This window comes from Helicoverpa zea, chromosome 15 (assembly GCF_022581195.2).
Source record: "Helicoverpa zea isolate HzStark_Cry1AcR chromosome 15, ilHelZeax1.1, whole genome shotgun sequence".
NCBI classification, from domain to species: Eukaryota; Metazoa; Arthropoda; class Insecta; order Lepidoptera; family Noctuidae; genus Helicoverpa; species Helicoverpa zea.
The window spans coordinates 9,140,404-9,161,170 of NC_061466.1; the positions used below are offsets into that span (position 1 = coordinate 9,140,404).

The following is a 20,767-nucleotide window of genomic DNA, read 5'->3' on the forward strand; positions in this document are numbered from 1 at the left end:
GCATTTTTATTTACGCCTGCACCTGAACCTAAGAACGTCCTTTTACCCTGCTATACCTGCTTACTTTCACCGTTCTCCTAATGGTTACACGTTAGCGGATATGTAACCAAACCGCGCGTCTACACTCCATTGGTCTGAGCGTGACATCATCACTTGAAAATGAGCTCGAAAAGACAATAGTTTGCTGTCGCACGGTTGGACGGTATTAGGGTACCTAGCTCTCTTAAACAAACCGAGCTCAATATTAAAAACCATTAGGCCTAGGCATTAATATAATCTAGGTATAGGGGAAGTGACCACAGAACTTACCTATCCACTATTACATTATAAACCACTAAAATAGGGTAAAACGCTACGCACGTTTTGAAAAACCAAACTTCCCGCTTTAAGAAAAATAAAACATAATTAGAATTTACCGCGGTTTTGCTTTAGCGTGTTGATATTCTCGGTCAGTAGACTTTTCTCAACATAGTAGAAAAATGGATTATTTATAAATAAAATCTTATCAAATAATTCATCTAATTTATTTCCTTTAGTGAATAAAAAGAAGTAAATCTTTAATTTCAGAGGTATTTTGTAGCGTTTGTATAAAAATCTTAGTTTGTCACTATTTCGGTAAGTAGACAGAGAATAACATTTAAACGTTCAAAAATGATTGTGGCTACTGTACCTATTTTTAACTTTTTCAATTATTAACTGTATTAGTAGAATATAATTATAGCTACCTTTTACTATGTTTTTGAGTAATACATTTTATTTCTTTTAAAATTCATTAAATAAGCAAACAACCATTTATTAACTACAACTTTTTTTTGCAGTTTGGACTCAGGATTGGTATTTTCGAACGAAAAGCGTTTATGTCAAAAGCGCTTTTTCTCCATTCTGTGGAAGAAAGATGCTTTTCGTTAAAATCACTTATATGTAATAAAATAGTTTATAAAGTTATCATAAATGATGTCCGGTGGTCTTATAGATAAGGTTTACATTGGTCTGGATAATGCGCCGGCCGCATTTGATATCAAAGGACGCATTTTAGGACCTGTAAGTTTTGTTTCTTTTAACTTAATTTCCGCGTTTAAAACGACATAAAAAAACAATGTAATCAATTTTGTTTCAGAATGGCACTAACTTAGAATATATTCGGTCCGAAACGGGTGTCGTAGCTGTGTTAAAAGGCGATAAAATTGAGCCATTGCATTTGGCTCTGCATCATACGCGATCGGAAGCCTTGGCAGGTGCCAGGTCGCTTGCACAGAACTTAATAGAGACTATAAGGGCTGAATTGGCCCAATGGAGTGCGGCCCAGGCCGGGGGGCCGCCGCCAGCGCTGAATGTACCTCCGCCGACACTAACAACGACTAGCGCGCCTCCTCCCGTGCCTCCGCCAGTCGTGACGGCGGCACTCTCGACGCCTCCTACACTAACGTCCACGGCGCACCCGTCCGTCATCCCACCCGTAGTGAGTGTAGCACCCGCGACAGCTCCTCTTATGACAGTGCGACAACCCACAATGTTGCAACTACTACAACCACAGCAGCAGTATGTGCTGAACCAGGAGAATGGGCAGCTAATCCCTATAGTACAACCTGGCATGCAAGTTTCCAATGCCAACTTCACATCTCTGCCTCTTGGCCAAACATTGAGTTTGCAACAACCAAACTTTGGTACACAAATTGTAGATATATCTAGCATGCAGCCGGTGAACGTGACACAGTTACGGTTAAGTGGGGTACCCTCTTCTATGTCAATGATCTTGCCGAATGGGTTGACATTTCCTCAAGCAAGTCTGTCAACATCTGACAGTACTACTGTGAGTACGGCTACGTCTACACCGGTTGTTTGTGCAGCTCAGAGTACAAACTCATGTCAGAAGATTCTGTACAGCACTGACAAAGGGGACAAAGATATTAAATATCACATACAAGGGGCCGATACTGTGCAGTGGACTGTCCCTGGTTCTCAGACAATGTTGATTCCATATCAACAGTTGCAGGACTTGGCATCTGGGCAACAAGGACTGACTAACTTTCAACCACAGCAGTTTGTGTCTGTAAGTACATTGATCTTTATTTAGCAACTTGAATAATCATTTACATAATATTGAGGAAGGCAAATGTGCAAAACAATTTGAATATTGTGAACAGTAATGAATTCATTGCATGCAAGTCCAGTTGTAACAGCAGAAATTATAATTCAAGCATTATTTGAGTCTGTAACCTGTAACTATTTACCTATCTAACCCTGTTATCAATCATGTTGATAGATAGCCCCGGCCGGCAGTCTACAACAAACTCCTCTACCATTAACAGCAGGACAACTGCAGCAGCTACAAGCCACTGGCACATTTATGCAGCTCAATCAAAAGGTAAACTTTAGTTTTAGTAAATTAGATTATTTCTTTGCATTGATTATTATGAGTTTTTTATAGTTTTGATTATAGAAAGAATTAATGACTTACCAAATCATTGATCTTAGATTTTACAATTGAGAAGAGTAATTAAATATTAGGACAATAGTTGTTATCTGAAAGTGCGACAGTTCAAAAAATGTATCCACAATAAAAATTCTAATGCAGTATATTATAATAAGAAGAACAACAAAACAATATGTAACAATACATAATATGCAGCTTATAAAATAATTTACTAGGAACTCAGGGTTTAAGACATAACATGTATAATGTTTTGAATTTTCCCTACAGCCGATAGCCAGCAGTGGTTCTTTGATAAACATTATATCGACCGGCCAAGCGTCGTCACCACAGATAATTTCAGTGAGCATTAGGTTTTAATACTAGCACATACTAATATATGATGCTTAACCTCACAAGCCTTATGTGTATTGGTTTAGGGTTTATTTTAGCAGATTTCTTTTGATGTCATTCTTTAGCCTGGATTTTGTCTTTTCCGTTCATCCATTTTGTGGTTGGTTTCGTTCGATATGTTTTCTTCCATTAATGTTTTAACCGTTTCTACTTGCATAGCTATGAGACAACAATTCGAATATTGGTGTTTGTTCCACAGTCAAAAATTTAAGATTAAAATGTGTCTGTCTAGCTATGCTGCTGCCAAACTCATTTGCTTATTTAATTTTCATAATTTATAATCTCCCTATATATTAAATAATAATTGCTTCTACCCTTACGCGCCCATTATATTATTTCATACCTTCCATTATTATCAAGTTTCAAAGGGTAATTCTATCTTTCAGAACACATCTACTCCTTCAAAGAGTGTTGGACAAGAGTCCCGAGGACAAAAGAGGTTGTCCGATGGGACTCCAAGCCAGTTGCAGCTAAGACCCATCGCTCCAGCTGTGTAAGTCTTAGAAGAATAAGTATTTATTTAAAACTAATGTTTATTCTTTTACAGGAGCCCTTAAAAGTTTAGAAAATATATTTGCTGTAGATCTTTTGCCTGATTGATTTATTTTAGTGATTAATTACAATTATTTTTGCTTATTTCGTAATACCTTACAGCAACTATATTTTCTGTGATGAAGATTTTATTTTTTGCTGAAATTACATTGATGTGAAAACGAAGCAAAAAAATACTTGCTATGAAAAAAAATTAATGGTCCAGCAATTGGCGTTTTTCTGACGAAAATTATGCAGGTTTTAGCAAAAATTAACTTCTTTACTCTGTAGTGGGAAGAAGACACACAAAGAGGAATGGCAAACATAACAGAAGAAGACCGAATCCATTATTTTTAAGATTTTCTACATTTTGTTTCATTATTATTTTGCCCACAATCTTAGATCTTAATTTATTAAAACTCTTGTCTGATAACATTTTTACAAGGAATACCTAATTACTTAAAAAGAAAAAAATAATAATGAAACACCTTCAAAACGAAACCACCATACTCCAAACAGTTCTACAAGAAGGACGGACAGAAACACCCCAAAACTTCACACAGAAAAAAAAACAGAAGAATTCAAATGAAGAACACATTTTACCGCCTTTTATAGAAGGAGGTTGTCTATCTGCCAGTTTGTTGTTCTATATTCAAATTGTTGTGTGTTATTGAAACAATGTGATGCTCCAGGTCGCATGTGAATGACAAGAGCTCCACGAGAGATTCGCGCACCTGGACCGCGGCACCAGGTACATTGAAGATTACTGCTGTTTTTGTATCAATTTGTTGTTATATGAGATGACTTGAATGTAGTATGTGTGTCGTTAAGTTAGCAGTTGGCGTAGAGCTGTTAAGCAGTTAGAAAAAAATCTATTTATTGCAAATAAGCGTAAAGTTTTTAAACAGCCATTGGCGTTGAGAATCGATGCGAGATCTTTTAGGCGTAAGGATTATTGGGCGTAAGAAAAAATAACATTATTGTAATTTAGAGAGATCAGCGTGTGGTTGAAATATTTCAGATTCAGGCTTCATGACACGGGCGGACGAAGCATAAAGTTTCGCATGCATAGTTTACCTATATCTGCATGAGAAAAAATACATATAGCGGTCAGCGTATGCCATTATTTCTTCATTCTGTATGAGGATTTTTATAGAGTTCCCGGACTATTTTGAAAACGAACAATTCAAGTCATCTTGTGTAAAATATATTGTGACGTAACCAGCACCTGCTTACTTACATACAATTAACTATTAAGGCTTTAGTTGAGAATTTTTGTGTTAATTTTAAGGCAACCGCGTATTCAAACTTTCTGATAACATTGTTGGAGCATTTTGCGAACTAATCAATATTTTCTTATGCGATTTTATCTAGTCTGCGGGAAAGCCGGGACGTGATACTTAAGTGTCCAAATTTTTTGTCGCCACACCTTGCTCCGAAACCAAATTTTAGGTAACAACGGGCGGCGAATGTTCAAACATCCTTCGTATGTGCCACAAGCACGTTCTTGTAGTTGCGGTCTGCCATTAAGTTTTGCGTAAATTATACGAACAAATCTTTAGTGTTGCATAGCGTTGCGTGGCGCTACAAGTGTTGCAAGTTCAGCAGCATGGCGACATATCTAAGCATTGGAAATCCAGTAGCTTCAGACGGGAGATATCAGAAGAGTTAGCTACACAGTTCCAGTCCATCCTTTGCAGTTATTTCATCACTTCTATGCATTCATGCACATTCATGGTGCTAGTGTTAAGTCCAGCATTTAGAGCCAAGCAGTTTTTTTAGAAATCTCAAAGGACTACTAGCATGTGCCTTTGAATACTCAACCTACGGCGCAGTCAATTCGACAATTCGAGAAACAACATCATCAAATCAGCGGAATGAGATCTATATTTATCACGCTGTTCCCAAGCCTTGCCATAACCTTTAAGGGCTACATCTCGGTTCATGATTTTTTTGCAATCTCAGGATTTGGAGGTCTATAGTTCTGTGCGAATATCATAGGCTCCCGCCGAAGACCATGCTTGTACAAAATATACAATATTTTTAGCTTCCGCGTCATCATCTGCGTAGCCTTTTCCCAGATATCTACGGTGAGCTTCCAGTCCGACGCAGCTTCGAACCAATCCTGTAACACTATCTTAAATGTGATATCGAACGACATATAGGACACTGTTTTGCAGATGTTGGACTACAGAAGTCGGAACTAAGAAGATTGAAAATTCAGTAATTTTTAGTCGCTGGCTTGCTTTTGTTTTCTGGACAGGAGACAGGAGGAGGTTTAGGAAACCGTATTATTGCGTAAAATCTGTTTAGTTTTTGGGATTCGCAATGCCGTTTAGGTACTGCAATTTAGGCTAGCATTGCGTACTTTAATGTTTACTTAGCCAAATGATGCGCCTTGTCAAACAAAATAAGAGCGAAGGGACGATAGAAAGCGTCATGCAAAAGCGGTATTTAAAGTTGTTTTGCGTAAATTGTGCAAAGTCCAGTTATCTCCCAAAAGTAGCCAGCAGAACAGCGTGCCCGGAAAGCTGAATGAAGGAGTTTTCTCTATAAAAGATAAATCACTTTGTCGTTTACAGAATATCTTCAAAGAGTAACAATGGCAAAATGTACTGAGAACAGCGGAGTATCGAACCAGAAGAAGGCACGAAGAATCGACTTTCAAATGACTTTTTTTAATTTAGCCAAGCGTATCGCGTAATAAATACTGCCTTTGCGAAGCGTGAAGTAAGCGGCATTTCGCGTAATTTTTATTTGCGTACCTACAGTTTTTATCAGTCATATAAATAGTCTAGTAGTACAATTCCTTTCCAGATTTGGATGATCGAGAGTTCTGCCATGCAATGCGTACTTCTGAAAGGTATCATCGGACGGTTTCTGAAAGAAAGTCTGCATTATATTTATGCAATAATGTTTTATAAATAGTATTAAAAGAAATACTCTTTCATGGTTTCGTTCCGAAACCGACCGTTGCGCCAGTTACTACAAAACCATGACGCTTAATTTAAGAAGCTGTAATCTCAATGCGCAATAACTTATATCAGCAACTTTAGCAATAAGCGTAAACAAGAAAAGCGCAAAATTAAACTATAGAATTGTTTGTACATATTTACATTGTTCCTCAGCTAAAGACAACACCATCGTGAGTATGGGAATGAAAATCAATCCAGCGCACGGGACCATCATACAAGTGTCTTCTGGGCAACAGACGAAGTAAGAAATCACATGTTATAAAGTAAATAGAAAGCTAAATTGATGAATTCTCACAGATGTTTTAAATTAAACAAAAAGTCTATTGTTTAAAATCCTTACTTAATAATTATTATATGCGAACTGTAACTGTAACCAACCAATAGTTAAAGAAACTAGATTAGAGAGAGACTACATTTTATATACCAGAGGTGAGACGTAGACCTCTCGGGACGAATGTGAAACCGCGGAAAACAACTAGTTCCAAATACATTCAAGGCACCTTGATTTTGGGACGTTCTTCCGCATTTTACTAAAGGTACAATACATAAATCTTTTTTCCCACAGTGTCTCATCGCCTGGATTAGGCCAAGATGGTACAGGAATGTACATACGCCAGATCGATAGAAACGCGATCCAAATTCAAACGAGCAAAGACGGACAAAAGCAAGACTTGAGCAAGATTCAGAATTCTACTCAAAACGTCCAAATGATCACCGTACCACAAGGCATGACTGTGTTACAGAATCCTTTGAATATTAGCCAAGTTCCTACAATGCTTGGCCAGCCGAACAGCCAAGTGTACATGATACCAGCTAACCACCCCAACCTGATGCAAAGTGCGCTCCCTCCAGGTTTCCAACAAGTCCTGCAACCAGGACAGAATGTTACTGTAATGCAACCGAATCAGCTAGGAATGCCAGGTGGGGTACAATATAATGTGCCTTTAATGCCCATGAATATGCCAGCTACCTCACAGTATATGCCCGCCGGTATTAACTTAAACACGCAGCTATCAGCCCAACAATTAAACGCAGCTTTAGCAGGACATCAGTTAAACCCTAACTTAGGAACGATCCCTATAGTGCAAGCCCCACCGTCCTCGCCGATGACTAACCCAGGTCAAGGGATCCCTGGAACACAACCGCCTGTTCACCAAATAGTTCCGAACTCTTTTCTAACGCCGACATCACAATACGCGGGAATGCCACAACAGTACATGATGCAAGGGAACTCCAACACCATTACTGTGCCCACTAATCCTACGGTGCAATACAGTATACCGACTGCGCAGAACACCACAAACAATGGTAACGGACAATCTACAACTTCAGAAACTGACACGAACGGAGCCAATAACCAGACAAACTATATTACATCATCATCACAAGATAATGGGTATTCGTTAACGGGTACAGTTCAAAATCAGCAGACGTTCACGTCAGATGGACAGTCGACGCAGACGAGTGGCTTCACGCCAGCCAATCAGAACGGCACGCCGACATACGGCTCATCCAATGGCAGCCAAACCGCAGCTTACGTCAGTCAGACGACCACGACACAACCTCCACCCACGTACAACCCGACCAATGGGACCAGTCAGAATTCTAACCAGACTTATGTACCTCCAAGTACGCCAACATCACAAAACTCGCAGACGACTTTCTCTCCGTCGACGACGCCTGCACCGCAATCGTATCCTCCGGCAAATCTGCCGAATATGCCGAACGTAGCGTTCGCGCCAAACCAGACGCCACAGAACCCTTACCCAAACGCCACTGGGCAGAACTTGGCAGCTTACGCGAGTAACCAGTACCAGTACACGAGCCGGCCGTGGTTCCGGCCGCGGTACGGGTCGCCGCAGGGCTCGCCGTACAGCGCGGGCACGGGGCCGCCGCCCAACGGGCCGCCCATGCCCGTCCCTCCCCCCTCGGGCAGCTATAACTACTGGCCGGATAGCTGAGACCTAGAAAGTATTATTGGGACTGAATTTGACCAGTGATAACTATAGAATATAGAGTAATTTGTAATAAGAGAGACTGCTTTATAAATATACATTTATGAAATGTAAAGAAATATTTTAGAATTTAGATGAAATAATAAGTATTTCCTATATTTTTGTTTTATTGTATTTAGAACTGTTCTTGTATTCTGATGTGGATCCGTTACTGAAAATTGTGGAAACTTCATTTGTTTCATAAGAATTATGCATTTTTTATATTTCTGGCTAGTTATAGGTATTCAAAAGAATAATCACACATACAAATAGGCTCCTTTTTCGAAAAAGTTTGTAATCTTTCCATATTAGCCTCTTGATTGATCCATAACCATAAATATGTTTGACATAACTGATTGACGTTAAATATTGCGTGAAAATATTACTCTAAGATTCAATTACAACTGAAATAATGAACACTGAGAACAGATACCCGGTGACCGCATCGCTTTTCATGTTGAAGGAAATAAAACATAGACAAGAGCAGGTGAACCGAGGCTACCAACTCCTGAAACGTAAGGCCGAAGCCCTACGCATGAGAGGTCGCCAGGCCGCCTCAGAGTTAGCCTCTGCTCAGGCCATATTCGGCCACACCTTGAGAGAAGCTTACATTTCTCTAGCTGCTATTAAGTTTACTAATGGAGAATCAAATGCTTTGGTGCTTGAAAATATTGGCCAAGTAAGTGTTCAGCTGAATAAGGTCAACTTGCACATTGATGAAATATCGACCAAAATCACTCTTTCTACATTAAATAAATTGCCTCATTACAGTTCATTTATCCATCCTACTCTTGTCTTTCATCTCGTTCATTCTGAAAAGAAGCCCATAACTCGAATGCTCCATCTAACATCCATTCAGCCCGCTTTACCCTTGGTATATCGATACAGGCTCAAGTGCGAGTTCAACGTATACCCGAGAACATATCAGGAGTCTCCACGGTTTCCCTTCAAACTCTTGAAGAAACTGGCGTCGGAGACTCGCTTCGTTACGCAGGGCTCGGCGCCGGCGGTCATCGCACTGGTGAAGCTAAGAAGGCTTTCAGAGAAGCCGTGCGAATACTAGTCAGATTCGCTTCTTTGCGAAATACTTGCATTCTCTTGGATGAGTCCATTAGGTCCACCTTAAGGTATAATTCCATCGCTACTCTAACGAACATCAATCAGAACAACCCTTAACATTTTGCCGCAATTTTCGCAGGAAGGTAAACGGTATTGAAAAGGTTATCATGCCGAAGTTGCGTAATACTGAAACTTATATCATGATGGAAATGGATGAAAGGGTAAGCTAGACGTAAGCTTATATTTTGTGCGTTGACCGAGGATTGCTCCCTGAAGTATCCCTCAAGCAATGATCATAATGAAAGCCTATATGAGCTACCCAAATCCTACCTTAAAATATCTAGTTTTGTTATGTAGGAGAGAGAAGAATTCCATCGTTTGAAAATGGTGAAAGCGAAGAAGATAAGAAGTCAAGCGCGCGCGGCTCTGCGGCATGCCAAAAGTATTGGCGGTGCCGGAGAGGCCAGTGGTAAGTTGCATATTCTTGCTTTCACCGACAAAGTAAACGTCCGTTTTTCCTAGTTTTAAGAAATCTTAGATTATGGTGTCGATGAAATTAGGCCTTAGTGTTTTTTACCTACACGAAGACGAACATTTTAAAATACATGTGCATAAATCATTTAAATTTTCAGAGCTCACCTCTGCAGTCATGTTGCCCTCTCACTGCCGCTCCATGGAATGCCTCTCGAGTATTCTGTCGTGCAACTCGTCAATGTCTGTGACCACGGACTCGGGAGACTACAAGCCTGTTTGTTATCCTCACAACTGGGATGACGATGACCTCTTGTTTTAAGGCTTAATTATTATACCATGTAATGTTCTAAGTACCTGTGTTACCTTTACTTTATTTGTTGTGCCGTTATTTATTAATAAAATTATGTGAAAACTTAAGTATGTTTTCGTTTTTAATTTGTGGGGCAACCTAATTTGAACCCGCCTCTCAATGTTCCAAATTATAGATAGATGTAATGAATGAAATCGAAACCCAAGTTTATCACTACAGTTTATTGACATTAAAAAAAGTAAGTATGTAATCTACAAAACCCAGCCGTCGTCCAGTCTTTCTTCCATAGGCCGAGTGAAGTATTGGCATCTTCGGAACTTCTCTAAGATCTCCCCCTGTAATAAAAAAAGTGCATCTTTGTTTATATAATGGTTAACCAAGCAAATGCTCTGCATTAAACCACTAGTGTGGTGTTCTCTCCACATTCAATGACGGAAGGCTCACACTATTACGCGGGCATGTAACCCAATACATAGCCCTCAAGTAGGCAGGCACTTCTTCTGTCACCCGCTGGCTACTATCTAGAAATGGTTTCACCGCAACCACTCGCAAATCATTCCGAGTCACCATAAAGTTTTGGCGAGAACTAACTGCTTCTATCGTTAATAGGTTTTTTGCACTCATGCTACTCACAGGGCCAGTTTTCTTTATAGTTTCGCTGTAAAAAGTAACCGCACTGGAACCAGTGCCGTACAGCGGATACTTGAGGTGCATCTGTAATGAATAATAAGAATTTAAGATGAGTCAACAAGGTTCCAAACTTCTTATATAAAAGAGTATCTCACAAGCGGTGAGGCTGAGCGAGCGCGCAACGAACACGCAGCGTTTTGTATTGGATTAATAGCTTTAAGAGATAATACTGGATCACATTATAACAATTACAATCAAGAAATCATGGTTCCTACATTTTTATCGGCAGTGACTTCTAAATTACGAGGTTCAAACTCATCCTTGACGTAGTTAGCGTCATATTCCGTGCAATACTCAGCTACTGGGTTTGAAGTAGCCAGCTCTTCGATAACTTCGTCCAACATTTGTTCCCAAAAGAAATCCGTAAGCATTCGTTTGCGGATACCTGGAAATCAGAATTAAATTAGGTACAATTCAGTTAATTAATTACTAACAATTCAAACTTATCTACAACAAGTAGGTATGCAAATAAAGCTGAGTATCTGTTCTTCCATGCTAATATTATAATCAAGAAGAAACACTTTTTTATTTGTTTGTACCCAAAATGCTCCGAAACTACTGAATCGGCTTGAAAGTCTTTCACTATTGGGGAGGTAGGTAGGTATAGGATATATTTAATCTGGGTACGGACAGTAGCTCTCATGGGACGCGAGTGAAGCCGCGGGCTAACAGTCAGTTACATTATTTTTAATTTAAAATATATGTATTTTAGTTCCTCCTGTTGGAAATGAGATAACACTAAGATACCTTCTCCACGTTTGGGTTTCTTGGGTATTTGATAGCAGCGGCGCATCTCACTCCCTTTTTCAGGCGCTTCTCGTCCATCCTGCAAAATCCACGGTCGGCTGAAATTTTTCCCTTTGCCGTACGAAGATGGCTCGACGGGAACTTTAGGATAGAGTTTTATGCGTTCTAATGGTCTTATTTTGAGTGTTTCTTCTTCATGTTCTGGTTCTGGAATGTCAGCTTGTACACCAGCTTCGCTAGCTTCCGGATTCATGGTTCGTTAAATAAAATTTAAGTTACGCGAAAATAAACTACTCAAAAGCTTCTGACAGTCGTCATGGAAACATTTTTTTTTCTGATCAATATACTGCTTCTTCGTAAATTGGAACATCGAATGTCAAAATTTTAAAATGTCAGTCAGCTGTTGATCGAAGATTGGCTTTTGGTTTGCTTTGTCAAATCGAAAGATGGAAGCGGCTGTAGCCCGTAAACAGGATTTGCCCCCTCCGGGGGGCTACAAACCTATCCCTTTCAAAAGGGTCCCCGCAAAAACGTTATTTAGCGGTAAGAAAAATATTTGTTGAACCCAATTTTACTTGTAAACAAGACTTATACCAGATTATGTAACTTACGTTTATAGGTTAGGATGCTTTGTTTTTGGTGCATTTTATTTATATAAAACAGCTATTAAAGCCAAAAGTGATCTTAGGGCAACAAAAAATATGTAAAAATGTTGATGTAAAACCTATTTAATCGATGGTTAGTTTTGTTATTGATATGGAGAAAATTGAGAACATTGGCCCTGTATTCAATGTTGTTCAGGAATGTAATGTCATCCGTTGGTTTAGTTTTCATTTAAAGGGTAAAATTTAATCGTATACATGTTTAAGTTTAATCGCAGGCAAGAGTCTTATAGTTAAAGACAGGCCACATTATGCTTTTTTTCAAAGGTGATTGTTATTTATCCTAAATGGGGTCACATCTTTTTTCACACTGAAATCATGTTCAGCATCCTTGGTAATGATTTTTTTATGTAATTTTCAGGGTATACGATGTTCGCTGGCTACTTTGGCATAACAGCTTTTGCAATGTACCTCTATAGCTTGAACTACAAGCAAATTGTCAAGGATGAAATTGAGATGCGTTCTGCCAAGATGGCAATATTCCCGATGCTGCTTGCTGAGAGAGACAGGGCCTACCTGAAGCAGCTCCGCAAGAACCGTGATGCCGAGGCTGAGCTTATGAAGGATGTTCCCGGATGGGAGGTAACACAATGATTTGCAAAATAAGAATAAAATTAGTTAGTCAATTTATCTTGATCTAAGTTTAACGGCCAGTTTCTTCATCAAAAGTTAAAGTTAAAGTAATGTCTAAAGTAAAAGTAACGGTCAATTTCGTTTTTTCAAGGCTAAAGTGACAGCAAAACTAATAGAAAAATTGAATTTGACCGTTACTTTTACTTTAGACATTGCTTTGACTTTTACTTTGGCTTTAACTTTTGACGAAGAAACTGGCTGTTAAAGGTAAAAGGTTTAAGGTAAAGTAATATGAGCCAATAAGCAGTGGTCTACTTAGTATGGAAGTCTGTACCAAGACAAGATCTCTTATTTTGAGACCATTCTTTAAGTTTTAATTCTTAGCTTCTAGATGTCATATATACCACTTTACTCGCCAGGTCTTAATAACAGAAATTGAAAACAGCATTTGCAAATCATTTCTTATGAACTATTGAAAGCTTAGAATCTACTTGAATTTATTTTTCCAGGTCGGCACCTACTACGGAGAGAAGATATACAAACTTCTCCCCCCTGACAGTTTCGTGGACCCCATCTTCCATGAGTACTACGCTCACTCCAGGTCCTGGGAGTGGTACCAGCGCGCCTACCTGAAGCTGCGCTCTTAAGTGCATAGACAATGTGGTCATAGGCAAGACCTATACAACCTGTTTGTCTGATACACATCTGCTTGTGACACAAAGTGCAGTACTGTGTTTAGGTGTTTTCTTTTGAATAAAGCTTAGTGAATAATGGTGAGTTTTATTTTGATAGATATCTTCATCATTATGTTAGAATATTACTACATAATCTGTTTTATAGTCAATACAAAACAGTGTATGTGCTTGCTGTTTCAAGATTTTTAAGCTTGTGGCACATTATAGCAGCACCGCAACAGCACGGCTGCAGCACGGCGTCGCCTCGAATTAAGACTACGGCTAGCTGCCAGCGCGCCAACCACGCGCTGTCCGCTCGCCGTCGGCGCCCCGGCCGCGCGCCGGCAGCGAGGTGTAAGCTTGCTGTCACCGCAAACTCAATATTATTTTAAGACGATTATGATTGAACACGACGTAATGACGTTGTTTCGCTGCCGGCTCGGAGTCGGCGCGCAATTAGCACGCCGTCGGCGCGCTGTACGCATGAGGACCGCTCGCTTGCAGCACGCGGGCGGCGAGTCGAGTTGTGTGGAAGCGGCAAGCACGCTGACTGCTCGCCGTTGGCTTTTTCATATTGGCATTACGAAATATATTATAATATACACGATTTAATGCTCTAAATTGAATGACAACTTAAATGCTGGTGTGGAGCCGTGCTGTTGCGGTGCCGCTATAATGTGCCATAACCCTTATGTTGAACTGTAGAATTTGCAATAAACAGGACACTACCATGGATATTTTTTCAATCTTCACCAATATTTATTAGTAGATGTATGTATGCAATCACAAAACCACTCAACTGATTGAAATCAGGCACGAATAGGTGGGAGGAGTTTCTTTAGCACACAAGTTAAACCATAGCTGAAAAAATAAGTGCCAAACTTTTCAATTTTATAAACAAAAACATTTATTAATTTTACCATCCAATATACAAAAATGTAAACATAATTTTATAAATAATCACTTCACATCAAGATTAATTTATTGAAACACCTTTTTTTATTTCAATAAATCAACTTTGAAAATTAAATAAATGCACCACTTCACCAAAAACATCAACATTTGCAAATAATATGCATTTAAGCTCATCTTTTACCAAGTACTATATGCATTAATATATTTAGATTAATTAAGTTGCATTTTACATTAGCAACGTCAGACCAATTTCAGCTTCATAAGGCTCAAATTCAAGACAGAGCCTCTAGAAAATGCAAGTATCCTACAATGTACAAATATTTAATCTCAGTATACTATAATTATGTTAGTAGACATAAGACTTTTACCCTATCATAATAGATATTCTTTCAATAAAAGAATAAGCAGTATAAAATGAAACTTAAGAGGGACAGAAATAGGCCTATCTTACAGGCTGCTAACATAATAATTGACCATATCCCATAATACTTTCCAAATATCTAACTCATTTGCTAATTAACTAAAACCTTTTACTATTTTAGAGAGACCTCCACAATAAATAAGGATGTTACTGATCCTACAATGCTTCAAACTATTGTCTAAAAGCTGGTAGGCACATGGATGAATTTTGGCTAAATAATATGAAATACCATTTTATTTTAACAAATCATCGTGTCAGAAAAATGACTGAAACAGTATTCCTTTTGCAAAAATTGTACATGCATGAATATTTATTTATTACATACTATTGAATCGATAATGTCTGATTATTTAATGTGTGAATATGAGTAATATACGCTTAACATTATGGTATGCAAATCATTTTGTGCAATTTATAATTTTAAGACATCCATTAAATGCTTAATACTGTGTATACGTATTATTAAGTGGACTTGAAGGGATAAAAAACCCATACACCAGAGAATTTCGCACCATTTCAAAAAACATTGGTGAGAAAAACCTCAAAACTAACCTACTTGGACTTCTTAATAATAATCTTTGGCTTCAATTTGACAGTTCTTAGTTTATGCATATGACTCATTACGAAGTACATTCCTGGGAATGTTAGGAAGAGGAGGTATACCCTCAAAAAGGTTGGCATATGGAAAGCAAAGTTCCATTCATTTGGCAGAGAGACGGTAAACTTCTGAGTTTCTTCGAAGTAGGGTATATTCCGTAGTATGACTATGGCCTCGCATATGATGCCTATGGGATAGAGAGGTATCCACATTGTGTAGCGCAGCCAGGTCAGGATGTAGAACTCCCTTTTGTAGAGTTGTGATATGTAGTAGGGGTACCTGTAAAAGAAATGAGTAAATCATATCCTATAAGTGTTGTACACTCATTACGTGAATAAAACAGAGATGCAAGTACAACAGAAATTGCTAAGTCATCAACATAGATTTTTGAAATTAGTACAAGTATTACTTTTATTTTAAAAGTCACCCAGCTCATTAGGAAACGTACCTGACAACTTCAATCATGCTCCACATGACGAATAGGTAGAATACCACAGGCTTGGTATGCATGCGCGGCTCTGCTTCAATCATAACGAACAACACAAACGCTCGCCCGCTTACTTGCAAGAATGGTACTAGTACTCCACCCTGAAAACATAGATATTTTAATTATAAAAAATTGGTTGTTTGTAAAGTAGGTTTACGATCGAGATGTGATAACGTCTTATTGGTGATATAAGTTTTTGGGAAGTAAGGAATTAATGAAGATAACAATTTTTTCAAATTTTAAATTACATCTATCGTTTTATTCACACTTTTGATGATAAATTTCGGGTATAAAAATCTCCATTCGTTTGTATGCCGCTAGAGTATGCCAGCCTCCGCTCGTGAGGATTCCGCGTGACAAGTTTCACGGAATGACTGGCAGCGCTCGAGATGAGACGGGAGATCGGTCCGTCTCTCTCTCGTTATACCTGCGATCGCGCTTGTGAGGTTTTGGTGTGACACAAGTTTCTGAACATGTTACCCGACTAAAACGATTTTAAAGACGTTACCACGTCAAAAAAAGTTACCTATTTAACTGAAGGGTTGGGAAGACACATTTTATTTTTCTAAAAAAAACTATAAAAATAGGTAACAAGGCTACTGCCATCAACTTGTAAGTTAAAGCATTGCAGCTTGGTAAATATGAATAGGGAAATATAATAACATTGCCTGAACAAGAAACCGATTTTAATTGCCTACATTTCTTGCCTAAATTCCCATCCTCCTTTATTGACACTTGAAACGTAAAATCGAACACTCTTTCATAGTTTTTTTTTCCCACTTAAAGATTCTTATGAGCTATCAAGTGCTAGGTTCCAAGGAGGTAGCTCTTATGGAGAAGACCTGACAACTGATAGGAATCCCATATCCACCAACTCCATAATTCCATACTTACCCTAGTATACCCAAACAGCGGATGCATAACTTCAAGATACTGCAGCAGCTGGAGGAACTTCATGGCCGGTCCCACATGTTCATAAGTATCAGCCACGGAGTCATATTCTAGCTTAGCGTAGCGCACCGCCATGACAGTTAGCACGTAGGTATAGCCAATGAATTGGAATAGGTTGTATAGCTTCAGGTACACCTTTTTTAAGTCCTCTGAAATGGAGATAATGTACCGTTAACTGGTGTAAGTTTTTGAAAGTCTCCAAGTATAGTGTATCCCACAATAAGTATGCTACAGCAGTACCTACTGATTGGAGAAAACCTTACAAGATTTTATATCCATGAAACGTAGAACAGGATACCTCAATCCTTTTCTGAAAGTATCATTTATCTCACTTTCAGTTTCATAGATTTGGTCAGGAGATGCAAATCTTTGGTTCTTGTTTTTGAAACAGATTTTAGCTTTTGCAGGACTTCTACAATTGTATTTAGTACCTACCGTTTCCAATACTTTAATAATGTTTGGTGTTATAGCTTAATTTATGCCGGAAATATTCATGACTGCAGTTATGCAAACATTCCATTTACCATTCTATTCAAATTACAGGTGACATTTAGACACTGAATTGTTGCATATATACTTAGGACGTTGGATAGGTCAGTACCTATGTAAATAAAGTCAAGACAATACATAACGTCTTCTTTCTGCCCTGTACATATGCTGATACATAAGTAGGAATAAGTTGTTAGAACGTTAAAAACTGCTAAAATGAAAAATAAGCAAATATTTGATATGCTTGATTAATCTAAGGCTGTTTCTAAGCATTGATATTGTTATCTTATTCTCAATTTATGCCACTAATGAGATAATGATATCCAAGTACTTCTAAACATAGGGCACAAGTTTGACCTCTTATAAGAACTACATAATTACAAATACCAGCTTCTTTATAATTATGTTTTAATTACAATGACTTGATAAAATCAAAGGAAGTCAAGGACCAAAGTTATGACAATATTCATATAAAAAATATTTTATTTACATTTAACCAGAATAAAAGCATTAGAATGCAAGCCTTCTTAGTTGGGTTACTCCAAATATTCTCATTAGCAATGAGGACAGTTTTCGCTAAAGTTAGGCACACACAACCATAAGTCTTAAATGCCTTAAAGAACACTTATCTACTACTCACGGACCATGAAATTGTTACTAACGAATTTGCCCTGACTACTTCCCCTGCCATCAGACAGACATATTACTAACTTTGTCAAGCCATAATAAACTTTAAAAAGAACCTCACCTCTTCTGTAGCCCATTTCTTCTTTATGCAGTTTGTCGTACATCCCCGGGTAGTCCTTCATGACGTCACGCTTTTCGTCCTCACTGTCCCCAGCGTCCTCTGACTTCCAGAGGTCAAAATTTATCTGTAGTGGTTAAAAATTTGAAGAAAAAATTAAGTAATGACTATCTCTTATGTATGTCAAATAGTAAATGACCAGCGTTTTGGTAAAAATAATATAAATAGATTAGATTATATTGATTGATGCAGGAACACCTGGAATGTAGCTAGCAAAAGATATTATCTGATAATATCTTGAATTATGTAAAATCTAAGTGTATTAATCTAGGTGTATATAAAAAATTGCAAAGTTAAACCAATTTCGCTTAAATAGATCAAAATACAAGAAAAGTCTGAAGAAAGTATGTTTTTTTTTTATTTGGTAGTGATTAGGTTAACATCTAAGGATATTATCAAAAAGGACAATGGGCACAAATATATGGGACCTGGTATACCCCACCAATAGCGATGTCATACATATCATTGGATAGGCCTTTTTATGTGGAACAACATTTACTATGACAGCTTTGCTGAAGTGTTTGTCCGTTCTGAGGTATAGTCAGAACGGACAAACATTTCAGCAAAGCTGTCATAGTAAATGTTGTTCTACATAAAAAGGCCTATCCAATGATATGTATGACATCGCTATTGGTGGGGTATACCAATCTGCCCAATGTCCTTTGTAAATAGGATGCAGAAACAATTCATAAACATTAAATCATAAAGGTATGTCAAGCATATTTAAACAATAAGTGAGTTTAACATAACAATATGCCAATACAATGAAATAACAACTATTTGTGTTTATTTGCTTTGTTGATTTAACTCAAACACAAATTCTCCAGTTTCAATAGTGAAAAATATGCTATAGTTATGGCCACAGACAAAGAATTTAAGCACTCTGGATTATACCTAAATTATATAATCACAATTACAATGCATTTTATTGTGGTACTAGCTGTTGCCCGCGACTTCGTCTGCGTGAGCAATATAGAATTTCCAATTTCGTTCATTTAATCGTTCATTACTCATCCCCCGTAGATGATAGCGTGATAATATATAGCCTATGTGTTGAACCGGCCCCCAGGTAATAGTCATGCAAAATTTTATTTAAATCCATGCAGTACTTTTTGAGTTTATCCGGGGCAAACATACAGACAAACAGACATACAGACAAAAATTCTAAAAACTACATATTTGGGTTCAGAATCGATTATGGATCACCCCCCAAGTATTCTTTTAAAAAAATATTCAATGTACAGTTTTGACTTTCCTATCATTTTATTATATCTATAGATTTGTGATAAGGTCAACATAATAACTAAGCTAATCAGTTATGGTCAGATAAGCCAAATGATTATGTCATTTATGTTGATAGGTAAGTTAGGTACATGAACATACTGTATTTTACAAGAACAAAATATGTATGTTAGACCGACACTATGCTTAAATTATAGTGTGAAAGTTGGACATAATAAATGAAGCAATTTCAACAAATGTAACTTAAAATAAGCAGTATTGCCTAAACGTGGACTAAAATTAGGAAAACTAAATCAGACATAGGTTGGCACATTGAAAGAGGTCCCACCAAAAAGTTTTTCACACTGTAACATTGTCTGTAACATTGAAGAGTTAAGTGCAAACACAAAATATTTATTAGCTGGATAAAGTATAATGACATCTAAGGCTGATTTCGACCATGGCTGCTGTTCTCATACAAAGAGGTCTGCCAGCTGAATAGCACATATTATAATTAAATGAGGTATCTTATTAAAAATATACTAAAGTTTTGCCTATACTACTTTAATAGTTAGTTATTATAACCAGTACTATTTACCTTTAGCCAGGCAGGCTTCTGTGGTTGAGCAGTCAATCTGGGCCACCAAGCAGGCTTGTCCTTCTGTAAGATGATGTCCACTCGGTTCTCAAACACACGGACTGTGGGAACATGGTTATTTTCAGCCTGAAAGAAAATATTGTATTGAATTAACAGTAAAAGTAGTATTTTATTAAACTAGAGTCTACACTAGAATATAGAATTCTTATTAGGATCTATTTTCGGTCAGTGGGTCGTCTTAGGGGCGGAGTTCAAGTCATTGTTGAATGGATGAGTATATTTTTTGTCTAGGGAGTAGTTGATTCTTAGTTTAAATGGATTGTTGTACCATATTTGCGTAGGTACTCAATCAAGAAAGTGGCCTGGATATGTGCTACATTTTATTTTGTTTACTTACTGTTTTTATAGATGAATATAAATCCAAACTAAACTCATAAAGACTCTCGCCTCGGGCCCCTACCCCTTCTGCTGAGAATTTAATGTTATTTTCGAGAACATTCACATCAGGTTTTATAACATTTTTTAGTTCAATCTTCAATGAAATCGCACTCTCTGTTTGAGCCCAGTAAACAAACGGGCTCGGGATAATCATTATGTATTGCTCTACACCTGGTTACAACTCACAGTACGGCGCGGCGTAAATAAACATTCACTGTCTCAATAACTTATAAATTGTTGAATTGAATTGAAATAAATTCTCTCCATAGGCCATAGACCTCTTGACAGCCAACCGGCTTCGAATTTGTGTTGCCAACAACAATATGGATGG

The 20,767-nt window shown here is 37.9% G+C and overlaps 5 protein-coding genes across 6 annotated transcripts; 3 read left to right on the forward strand and 2 right to left on the reverse strand.

The window, feature by feature from the left end:
- The first annotated feature begins 863 nt into the window (after positions 1 to 863).
- On the forward strand, positions 864 to 8,441 carry LOC124636791 (mucin-3A-like). 2 transcript variants are annotated; one of them, XM_047172941.1, is made up of 8 exons: positions 864 to 1,041; positions 1,118 to 2,050; positions 2,264 to 2,365; positions 2,702 to 2,773; positions 3,211 to 3,317; positions 4,048 to 4,106; positions 6,484 to 6,571; positions 6,896 to 8,441. In XM_047172941.1, the coding sequence occupies exons 1-8, from the start codon at positions 952 to 954 to the stop codon at positions 8,289 to 8,291; spliced, it is 2,847 nt and encodes a 948-aa protein (XP_047028897.1). In that variant the 5' UTR covers positions 864 to 951; the 3' UTR covers positions 8,292 to 8,441. The 2 variants fall into 2 exon arrangements, with proteins under 2 accessions (XP_047028897.1, XP_047028898.1); XM_047172942.1 differs by lacking the exon at positions 2,702 to 2,773.
- An 88-nt stretch (positions 8,442 to 8,529) lies between these two features.
- On the forward strand, positions 8,530 to 10,274 carry LOC124636796 (V-type proton ATPase subunit D 1-like). The gene is made up of 4 exons (XM_047172946.1): positions 8,530 to 9,003; positions 9,213 to 9,451; positions 9,523 to 9,604; positions 9,741 to 10,274. The coding sequence occupies exons 1-4, from the start codon at positions 8,737 to 8,739 to the stop codon at positions 9,903 to 9,905; spliced, it is 753 nt and encodes a 250-aa protein (XP_047028902.1). The 5' UTR covers positions 8,530 to 8,736; the 3' UTR covers positions 9,906 to 10,274.
- A 99-nt stretch (positions 10,275 to 10,373) lies between these two features.
- On the reverse strand, positions 10,374 to 11,964 carry LOC124636794. The gene is made up of 4 exons (XM_047172944.1): positions 11,605 to 11,964; positions 11,073 to 11,242; positions 10,801 to 10,881; positions 10,374 to 10,502 (listed from the first exon to the last, which is right to left on the reverse strand). The coding sequence occupies exons 1-4, from the start codon at positions 11,855 to 11,857 to the stop codon at positions 10,419 to 10,421; spliced, it is 588 nt and encodes a 195-aa protein (XP_047028900.1). The 5' UTR covers positions 11,858 to 11,964; the 3' UTR covers positions 10,374 to 10,418.
- Positions 11,965 to 11,988: 24 nt separating this feature from the next.
- LOC124636795 (NADH dehydrogenase [ubiquinone] 1 alpha subcomplex subunit 13) lies at positions 11,989 to 13,610 on the forward strand. The gene is made up of 3 exons (XM_047172945.1): positions 11,989 to 12,147; positions 12,628 to 12,848; positions 13,349 to 13,610. The coding sequence occupies exons 1-3, from the start codon at positions 12,051 to 12,053 to the stop codon at positions 13,484 to 13,486; spliced, it is 456 nt and encodes a 151-aa protein (XP_047028901.1). The 5' UTR covers positions 11,989 to 12,050; the 3' UTR covers positions 13,487 to 13,610.
- Positions 13,611 to 14,637: 1,027 nt separating this feature from the next.
- On the reverse strand, positions 14,638 to 20,740 carry LOC124636792 (very-long-chain (3R)-3-hydroxyacyl-CoA dehydratase). The gene is made up of 6 exons (XM_047172943.1): positions 20,396 to 20,740; positions 19,999 to 20,124; positions 18,123 to 18,246; positions 16,829 to 17,034; positions 15,896 to 16,035; positions 14,638 to 15,726 (listed from the first exon to the last, which is right to left on the reverse strand). The coding sequence occupies exons 1-6, from the start codon at positions 20,588 to 20,590 to the stop codon at positions 15,402 to 15,404; spliced, it is 1,116 nt and encodes a 371-aa protein (XP_047028899.1). The 5' UTR covers positions 20,591 to 20,740; the 3' UTR covers positions 14,638 to 15,401.
- Between the last annotated feature and the right edge of the window lie 27 nt (positions 20,741 to 20,767).